At 48.0% G+C, this 10,391-nt stretch overlaps 1 protein-coding gene across 1 annotated transcript in view; it reads right to left on the bottom strand.

The window, feature by feature from the left end:
* Positions 1-463: 463 nt before the first annotated feature.
* SLC30A3 (solute carrier family 30 member 3) overlaps positions 464-10,391 on the bottom strand; it is a 259,788-nt gene continuing 249,860 nt past the window's right edge. Inside the window, exons 7-8 of the mRNA XM_086926061.1 lie at positions 1,772-1,906; positions 464-1,433 (exon numbers count right to left, since the gene is read on the bottom strand). Coding sequence (XP_086782187.1) covers positions 1,288-1,433; positions 1,772-1,906 — 281 coding nt within the window. The 3' untranslated portion in view covers positions 464-1,287. The remainder of the gene's footprint in view (positions 1,434-1,771; positions 1,907-10,391) is intronic.

Genomic DNA, 10,391 nt, shown 5'->3' with positions numbered 1-10,391 from the left:
TTAACACCTCTTTACCAGCTGGTGCCCAACTACTGTGCCAAGCATCAATCGACAGCAAGTTTCATTTCAGCAGCAAAGAGATGCACAGCATCATTCTGTGACAAGAATCCACCAAGGAAGGCTTTGTGGTTGTGGACGAATTGATCTATCAATGGAGACGGGAATGAAAATAAATATATAAATAAAGACAATTGTTGGGACGGAACAATACTAATAATGGTTATAGCTCGAGATCCCAGGGCATGGGTATGTGTGAGTCTGGTCAGTGAATCTCTGCTAAGGAAGAAGAAAGAGTTTGTATAATCCTCATCATCCTCACTTACCAAGGGTTGCATTAAAAATACCATTAAAGATACATCTTTTCAAGGATCCATCACACAGCAATATCCTTCCATAATGCTGTAGACTTGAATCTAAGAGTATGTTGCGGGATTTCATAAGTTGTATTTTTTTTTTTACTTCACTTTGGAATGTCGAAGCTGGCTGACAGTATCAAGTTGAACAGTTGGTATTTTTTCATATTTTAGGCAGTGATCCAGGGTGGTATCGGTCTTGGCGGATGTGTATCTAAAATTCAACAGGATTACCCAGGGACAACTGGATGCTGAGGAAGTAGTTTGTATTCTTACTTTTCCGATTTCAAGAACAAAACTGCATTATATGTTAGGTTACCGGCATTTGTCCCAGTCTGCCATTGCTACGTCCTTATAGGGCATTTGGTAGTCTGGGGATGATGGATGATTTATGTTGACTTTGACGTTCCAACCGACCGACACCGATTTTTGGCTTTGGTTCACTGAGGATTCTTCAACCCTTGCGTAATCATGGGACTGAGAGACTGCTTGGAATTGTGTTGGAGATAAGGTTGAGGATCAATTGGCAGTGTAGGGCAAACAGGTCATTATAGTCACCACCCGGTTTATTCTGTATGTCCAAGTCAACTCCTTTGGACACGGTGCCTTTTTCTGCATTCATGCTGGACGGGGCTTGACAGAAGCACAATTGCCACTGTTCCGAAACCCTCTTAAAACAAAAGGCTGGAGAACACAAGGTGATGCAATACAATATCCCAACCATGTATGGCTCCCAGGCAGCCATGACAGATATACATTAGCAGCGATCCGGTCAGGAGAGGCGGCAATGCTGAGTGTGTCCTCTCAAGACTGGCGTCCATCTGTCTGCCTGGTTCTGATATGGCATTAGTGAGTGGGGTGGCTCTGTAGCTGTGAGTTCCCGCTCAACAGCTGCCCCCCAGATTTCATGTCAGGATGATGGGGTTGGAGGGAATCAATCCCTAGGATCCTTACACTTCACACAATGCGCCATTTCTTCCAAATACCTTTCTACCTGGATGGTAGTGCTGAGAAAGCCAAACTTGCTCTGCAGTACGTCGGTGGCTTCTTTCAGCACAGTCTCTGCATCGGTGCTGTCATCTGATGGCAAAAAGTAAGAAATAGTTTAGAAGAAAAGGCAACTGTGGGGCAGACTCCTTCCAAAAGAGATCAAACATAGGTGGACTGGATAGGAGACATCTTGCCATGCAAACTGTGGTGGAGGTGGTCAGTGGCATTAGTTAATCTAAGCTTTGTTGTTAAAAGAAGGGGGAAATGTCAAACTTGGAGTCACGCCTAATCAATTATTTCTCTTGTGTAATGGAGAAAGTAACATGTATTGGAGCGGAGGTCAACATCATTAAGTCAGAAATACCAACGCCCATGCAATCCCATGAGTCAGTGCTAGCAACAAAAAAATCCTGTGGAATGAAACTTACCGATGGCAATGTGAACTGATACTACATTCTGACTGAGAGTAAGCGCCCACAACCGAAGACCATGTGTGGCTCTCACTCCCTTCACAGACAACAGGACTTCCTTCACAGCATTGAAAGAGATTTCCCTGGGCACACCTAGACAGTCAGCGGGACAGACAAAAAAAGCAAAAGCTTTAGTTGACAGGAGACACAGGTAAAAGCACAGTCTTGGGGTGGGTCCTCAGCAACTCTGTTTGTGGGTTGCTAGGTAGAACTGCTCAGACATGTTTGCTACAAAGAGGAAACTCCAGGGAACACCCTACTATCCTGGCACTGACATACAAATTTGTCAGGGTATCTGCAATCTAGCAGATTGTTTACTGCCATGCTAAGAATACTCAAAATATTCGATTTATGCTATAGTCATTCAAATAAATAGAGTTTAAGATCTCTTATACTGCACCTAGGATGTGGCTTTAGGAGAAGGATCAAGAACTAAATCAGGCTCTGCTCCCTTCACCACAAAAGCTACGTCTTACCATGAGCTTTCTCTGATCCTGTAGTGAATGTCTTTTCGGGGGATAATTTATTACATTATTACAATGTTTTAGACACTAGTTCATTTTCACTTGACTGAGCCGATGTTGCCCTTCCACTGGGGACAACTGCAACTACAAATATGAGGTGATCTATGTATTACTCTCATTTATAGTGCTTACTACTCCTGACAAAGTGTTGAAGCACTTTGTGGATGTGTAGCATGCCTCTTCATGCAGCCTATAGTTAGTTTGTAGTGTTGCAGTTAGTGGTATATTATGGACGATTATTAACGTTGGAATACTGATTCGTTGCATGCAAGTCTAAAGGAAAGTTAATGTATTGTTCTTTTCGATGAAGAAGCTTTAGTTATGTATTGATCTGTATTCCTAATTGTGTCACCTTGATTAAAGGGAACAAAGGGAACGTGTATTTTTCAACCGCTTGGTTGTCCTACTGACCTGCGTATTTGCATAGCAGTAGAGTTGTTTGAGAATATGGTTATGGTTCAAGATTATACTGACTGAGGTAGCGAGTCGATGGGAAGAGCTCAGTAGTATTTAGTTTTGAAGAACAGTTAGTATAGGACAGAAGGTGACATGGAGTGACAAGGTCAGCTTGAACAGATCAAAGGGACAGATCCTAATTTCTTTTTATTGCACCATTTTCTATTGGGTTTTCAACACACACAAAGAGAGGTTAGCATTTTTAGAGGAAGTAAAAGCATTTCCAATTATTCTGTCAGTCGTGCGCAACAGTACAGATATAAAAGCAGAAAAAACAGAGGACAAAACACACAACAAGGCATAAATGGCAAACATCGGCTGACCGCTAAGGAGGGAACCAAAATAAAAGGAGGGGGGGGAGAGGAGAGAGAGAAAGGTTGCCGCATTAACCTACTAGAGTACATATAGGATAACCCTTGTACAAAGATAAGTTTAGACGGATAGATAGTAAAACATCAGACAATATTCTGAAAACTGCAGCACAATTCGATAGTGTCTTAAGTTGTTGTTGGAAGATGCCATCGGTGAGAGGATACTATGGTGGTCTGACTAACTCCAAATAGTGGTCAAGGTTGTTCCACAAATATTTGTTGGCCGAGATCCAGGGATATTGGGTAGACTTCATTGACTGATATAATGCAATCACTCCCACTAGGCATTACAGGAAGCATTGCTCAGAGATTTCCACGATGATAAAATAAGTCTTATGGCCAAAAAATACATTAGGTCAAAGAGTAGGTATTCCTCCTTCAGAAGGCCCATTGTATGTGGGGGACTAAAGTGGCCACAGATGGAGAACAATAAGTTCCTGGGGAGGTTGGTGTGGATGATGTCATCAATGATGTGTATGTTTTTCCAGAACGTGGGTAGTGAGGGGCAATCATATAACATATGCTATACGTTGGCGTTCTCAGTATTACAACTCCAACAGTCACTATTTTCAACAAGGCCCAAGAAAGCAAATCAGCGTGGGGTCCAAAATGTTCTGTATAGAATGTGCAATTTGCTTTTGGGTGAGACTGGGTGTGATTTTTTTCTGAAATGGCAAGATCCTCATTTTGAGAGGGTCAGATCAAAGCATGCTTCATTTTGAATGACCTCAAAGACCCTACTACCCCAATAACCTCAAATAAAGCAAGGGATTTAGGAACCATATGGGACACAGATCTATTTTTCACTCAACAAATTAACAATGCAATATGACTTGCTAGCCTATCAACCTTCATGAATGGACTTCAGTTTATGCAGATGCAGTTGACAAGGACCACACTGATGGCTAGCCTACAGTAATACACTCTGTTCTGATCTCAAATATGTCACTGCATAGACTGCAAAATCATGTGCTCCAGAGGGTCACATTCAAAGGACTATGTAAGCATGTGGACTAGCTACTTACAGACGTTAGCCTCCTCACTATAACCTAGATATGTGCCTTTTACCTGCCAATCTACTCCATATTAAACACTGACTTTCAAATAACAGAAACAAAGAGTTATCTGGGTGTCTAAAGCCCCAACCTATATAAGTCCTTGACAACTGGGAGCCTAGGAACAGAACCAAGGCATGTCTGTTCAGAAAGATCCAGATTACAGAGCTCTTTAGGCTGGCAAGTTGACATTGTAGTGTTTTCTAACGTCCTGAGTTAAATAAATAGATGAATTTCTAAAAGGCTGTAAACTCTCTCCTCCCCTGTTCGGTTATGTGACCTCTGTACTTCTTGATATTACCTCTTTACATCTCCTTCTTTGCACCAATGCTCCAAAGGAGTCCAGTGGTAGTTCAAGCACTCAACAAGTGTACAGTAATAAAAAAAGTAAGTCGTTGTGTTGACTTATGATATATTTTCCTTTAGTCTTGGAATGTGCCTTCCACTGTACATTCTGTATAGAATGTGCAGACATCAGTGATGTGCTCAGTGCAGAGGATGCTGCCTGGCTGCTCAGTCTTTAATAAATGAGCATCTAGTGGTATCACTACAAAAGTCAAAGGTTAGAGGTCAAACCACACATAAGAAATGCGTTACTTACCTGTAACAGCAGTTATCCAGTATTGGTGTCTTTCATAGATTCACATGCCTGAATCATTCCCCGTCGTCGAGACGGGAGCCTCCGGTAAATAAAAAAGCAATGTCCATAGACATGCATAGAGAGAAAGGGTCCAAGGGTCTCCCCTTAGTAGCCTTTCCTTGTCCTTATGTAAAAAGGACCAAACTGCCATAGTCAGCCAATCAGCTCCGACCTCCCTCTAGAACCTTCCTGGGAGGAGCCTCAGTCCCTCAGATTTTCGTACGCACCCAGCTAGGTTTGGCGTAGTATAGTTCCGAGAGGGAAGTGAGTCCTTCCAGGGGAGGCGGGAGGGTTGCATGTGAATCTATGAAAGACACCAATACTGGATAACTGCTGTTACAGGTAAGTAACGCATTTCTTATCCAGTATTAGGGGTGTCTTTCATAGATTCACATGCCTGAATCAGAGTAGCTAGCAATCATAGTAGCACATTTGTAAAACAGAGATGCTCTGCCGTCATAGTAGATAATGCATATAGTATCATACAATAAAGAGACAGCTTAGACATAATATCATCAGAGCAATAATGTGCATACCTGGAAGGCGGGATGTAGGAAGGCTCACCTTACTGAAAGAGATGGCGAAGCACCGCCTGGCCCACTGCCGCATCCTTCTGAAGTTCGATATCCAGGCAGTAGTGTCTGGAGAAAGTATGCGGTGACTTCCAGGTCGCCGCCCTGCAGATGTCCAGGATCGGCACTCCAGCAAACAGTGCTGCCGACGTAGACATCGCTCTGGTTGAGTGAGCCAGAACCCGGTCATTCAAAGGCCGGCCGGCCTTTTCGTGGCAGAACGAAATTGCCGAGGAGATCCATCTGGAGATGCTTTGCTTCGTGAGGGGTAGGCCCCTTCGTGGTCTGCTGTATGCCACGAACAGCTGTGAGGATTTTCTGATATCCTTAGTCTTGTCCAGGTAGAACTTCAGGCACCTCATAAGGTCCAAAGAATGCAGCGACCTTTCCGCTGCTGTGGAAGGGTTGGCAAAGAATGACCTAAGGACCAATGGTTCGTTGAGATGGAAGTCCGAAGGTACTTTTGGAATGAACTTAGGGTTTGGTCGAAGTATCACCCTATCTTGTCTGAATTGCAGATATGGTTCCTGAATGGACAAGGCTTGCAGCTCGCTAACCCGTCTGGCCGAAGTTAGAGCGAGCAAGAGCGCCGTTTTCCATGAGAGGTGTTGAAGAGATGCCCTGTGAATGGGCTCAAACGGGTGACGCATGAGCTGGTTGAGTACCAGGTTAAGCTGCCATGTGGGAGGTACTTTCCGAGGCCTCGGGAAGGATCTGTATAGCCCTTTGAGGAATTGCTTGACCAGTCGACTAGACCATAGAGAAGGTCCTGTGATCGTTCTGGTGAACCTCGAGATTGCTGCCAGGTGAACTTTGATGGACGCATGCGCCAGTCCCGACTGGGCCAAATGCAGGAGGTATGGTAATATCTGTTCAGGTGTGATGGCGAGGGGCCGTAGGCCCTGGTCTGAACACCATATGCAGAACCTCTTCCATTTGAGACAGTAGGTCTTGTTCGTACTGTCCGCCCTTGCTTTGGCTAGTACATCCCTGCAGTCCTGTGGGATATTCAGGCCACCGAACTCTCTGTGCTCAGGAGCCAGGCTGATAATTTGAGCGATTGGAGGTTCGGGTGCTGCACTTGCCCGTTGGACATCGTCAGAAGGGCCGGGTGTTGGTTCAGGCGAATCGGTGATCTGATGGAGAGTCGAAGCAGATCCGAGAACCAGTGTTGCCTCGGCCAGGACGGGGCGATCAGGGTGCATGGTTCCGCCTTCATCTTCCTGAGAAGCCGTGGAATCATCGGGAATGGAGGAAAGGCGTATGCAAAGACGCTGTACCATCCGATGGAAAACGCATTTCCTAGTGATCCTGGTTGGGGATGCCAACTTGCGTAGCTCGGGCATTTGGCGTTCCTCTTGGTGGCAAAGAGGTCGATGTTTGGTACTCCCCAAAGAGAAAAGATGTGAGTGAGGGCGCTGTCCGATAGTTCCCACTCGTGGGAGAGGGACTTTTGCCTGCTCAGGGCGTCCGCGATGGTATTGTCCTTTCCTGGGACGTATTCCGCTTTGAGTTGGATTTCGTGTAGCACCAGCCAGTTCCAGATCGTCTGTGATTCGCGTGAGAGCGAGAGCGAACGTGTTCCCCCTTGTTTGTTTAGATAGTGCATCGTCGTGGTGTTGTCTGTCCTGACGAGCACTGGGGATTTCTGGATGCGGGGTAAGAAGGCTTGAAGAGCCAGATACACTGCTCTTAGCTCCAAGAGGTTTATATGGAGCGATTGCTCTTGAGAGTCCCATTTGCCGCTGATCTGTAGGTCCTGGAGCACCGCGCCCCATCCCTCTAGGGAGGCGTCCGTTGTTATCACCAGCGGTGATGCTGGGAGGAGAAACGGTAAGCCCACTGTTAGATTTTGGCGACGTGTCCACCATTGTAGAGCTTTGGAAATTTTCGGTGTGATCCGAAGGATGTCCTCGAAGGAGCCAGTGCTTTGGGTCCATTGGCTCGCGAGTGCCTCCTGCAAGGGCCGCATTCTGAGCCTGCAGTGCGGGATGAGGAGTATGCAGGAAGACATCATCCCCAGGAGGGAGGTGTAAGTCCGAACTTTCAGGTGCGTTGTCTTCGCCACAGCCGTGGCCAGAGATAAGATTTTGTCTGTCCTCTCTTTTGAGGGGAAGGCTTTCGTGCACACTGTGTCCAACATGGCCCCTAGGAAGGTAATCTTTGTTGCGGGGACCATGCATGATTTTTTGAGATTGAGCGTCAATCCCAGATTTTGAAAGAGATTGGTGCAGGCGTTGGAGGACGTGATTGCGTTCCCAGGTGAGGGTGCTTTCACCAGCCAGTCGTCTAGGTAGGGGAAGACCTGGTGGCCCAGTTGACGCAGGAAGGCTGCCACTGGCGCAAGGCATTTCGTGAAAATGCGCGGTGCGGACTTGAGGCCGAACGGCAGGACTTTGAACTGATAGTGACGGCCCGCCACCTCGAATCTTAGGAATTTCCGGTGATTTTTGAGGATGGGGATGTGGTAGTATGCATCCTGGAGATCCAGTGACACCATGAAATCTCCTTTCTCTAGAATGCCCAGGATTTCTTGAATCGTCACCATCCTGAACGATTGGCTCCGCAGGAAGGTGTTGAGTCCCCGGAGATCCAGGATGGGTCTCCACTTGTTTTCTTTTTGTTGTACAAGAAAGAAGTGGGAGTAAAATCCTTTCCCCTTTGAGGATGCCGGAACCCTTTCGATTGCTCCTTTTTGTAGCATTGTCGAAAGTTCCTTCAGAAGCAGGCGTGGATGTTTGTGTGTCCGTCTGCGTGGAGGGGTATTGGGAGGGATGGAGGTGAATTCGAGAGAGTGTCCGAATCGAATAATTTGAAGAACCCACCGGTCCGTGGTGATGTACTGCCAATTGTGGAGGAAATGGGTCAGCTTTCCTCCAATTTGAAAGGATGGATATGGTGTTTGGACTGGCTGGAGTAGTCGGTCACTGGCGGCCGCCAGCGCCCCTCTTGGTATTTTTACCTCTGTAGGTTGATCTTCCGAATGAAGATTGTCGGCCTTGCTGCTGTTTGTTTTGGTACTGGCCTTTGCGATTGTATGAGAACGAGGACGAGGACCTGTTTTGATATGAGCCTCGATAGGAGGACTGACCTCTGGGCCTGTTGCCCCGAAAGGACTGGTTTCTAGACTGCAGAGAGCCCAGTGCCCTTGCCGTGTCTGTGTCCTTCTTAATGGCCTGTAGAGCCTCGTCGACCTTTTCTCCAAACAGGTGCTGGCCGTCGAAGGGCATGTCCAGAACCTTTGCTTGGACTTCTTGGCGGAATGAAGTCGCTCTTAGCCATCCCTGGCGTCTCAGTACAGCAGCTCCCGCAAGTTGACGGAAGCCTGTCATGGCTGCGTCGATAGCACAGTCTATGAGTTCCGCTGCAGAAGATTGACCTTCCGCGAGGAGCGCTTTCACCTCACCCTGGACGTCATCAGGCAGTTCCTTCATGTAAGGGGCAATGTCCTCCCACAGCTGGCGATTGTAACGCCCCAGCAAGGCAATGGAGTTGGCCACCTTGATGGACATGGCCGATGTGGATGTGAAACGTTTACCAATCGTGTCAAGTTTTCTGCCCTCTTTGTCCGGGGGAGCGGACAGTGGTGAGGAAGGGTTGCGGGAGTGTTTCTGGGCCGCCTGCGTCACTACCGAGTCCGGTTTGGGGTGACCGTTAAGGCAAGCCGCCGCAGTGAGTGGTGCTCTGTATTTCTTATCTAGGCGTGGGACCACCGCCGGCACAGAAGCAGGAGTTAGCATTAACTTCTTTCCTTGTTCCCACAAGAATTCTATGATCGGAACAGCTTTTGCAGATTTCTGAGTCTGTTCCTTAAAGTCGTGCAGGAAACAGTCAGTTTCCGTGGATTCCACCACCATGTGGAATCTCTCCGCCGCTCTCTCCACCAGCTTGTGGAAGCCAGCAATGTCCACCGGGGGGGAGTCCGCTTGGCGTGGTTGTGGTGAAGCTGGGGATGATGCTATATATTCATCCTCTTCATCCTGGTCCGAGTGGTCCGAGTGAACCTCCTGGACCTCTCCCTCCTCCAGTTCTTCCTCTTCCTCCTCATCGTCCGAAGAAACCACCACTTGAGGCTGGACCTCGTGGTGGGTTTGATGGTGAAGGTGAGTGCGCTCCGGTGCGGACACCTGTACTTGAGCTGGAGGTGTCTGATCCCCCTTGTCCCCTGGTGCGGGACTCTTAGGCGCTTGACCGCCTCTGTTAGCCTCCGGAAAGCGTTGCTTGTAGTCTTGCACAAGAAGTCGTAAGTCATCAACCAGGGTCGCTGGTAAACATATCATGGGGGTGACTTCAGTGCGGACACTGGCGTGGACGGAGTGTTCTTGATAGGTGAATTCCTCCTGTTCCTCATCAGTGCTTTGGCATTTTATGTGAAGTTCTGAGACTGAAGTAGCGGGATCCAGATGGTCATCCTCTTCGGATTCCTCGCTTTGGAAAATTTCTTGAGGTGGTTGCTTGTCCACCTTGCTTGGAGACGTCGTTTCCGGGGTAATTAGTGGTTTGCTTGGTTTGCCAGACTGTATGGTAGAGCTGGCCGTCGTCGAGGGGATCGTCGACGGTGGTAGCATCATGGACGGTGCCTCCACCAGTTTCGATTTTTTCCATGGTTCAGTCGACGACGAGTCGTCCGTCGACGGTGTCGTCGTCGAGTCCGTCGACAGGGCCTTTGGTGCCGTCGTCGACGAGGTCTTCGTCGACGGGGTCTTCGTCGACGGGGTCGTCGACAGGGTCTTCGTCGACGGGGTCGTCGACGGGGTCTTCATCGACGAGGTCTTCGTCGACGGGGTCGTCGACGACGAGTCTCTCGTCGACGGGGTCGTCGACGAGGTCTTCGTCGACGGTGGGGTGGACGAAGGGATCTTGGTCGTCGACGACTGCGAAGTCGTCGTCTTCATCGACGGTGCCTTCGTAGACGATGGCCTCGTCGACGAGACTCTCGTCGACACTCTCGTCGTCGCCG

This window comes from Lissotriton vulgaris, chromosome 6 (assembly GCF_964263255.1).
Source record: "Lissotriton vulgaris chromosome 6, aLisVul1.2, whole genome shotgun sequence".
Lineage (NCBI taxonomy): Eukaryota > Metazoa > Chordata > Amphibia > Caudata > Salamandridae > Lissotriton > Lissotriton vulgaris.
Note: the sequence above shows the minus strand (reverse complement) of the source record. Positions and strands in the feature narration are given on the sequence as shown.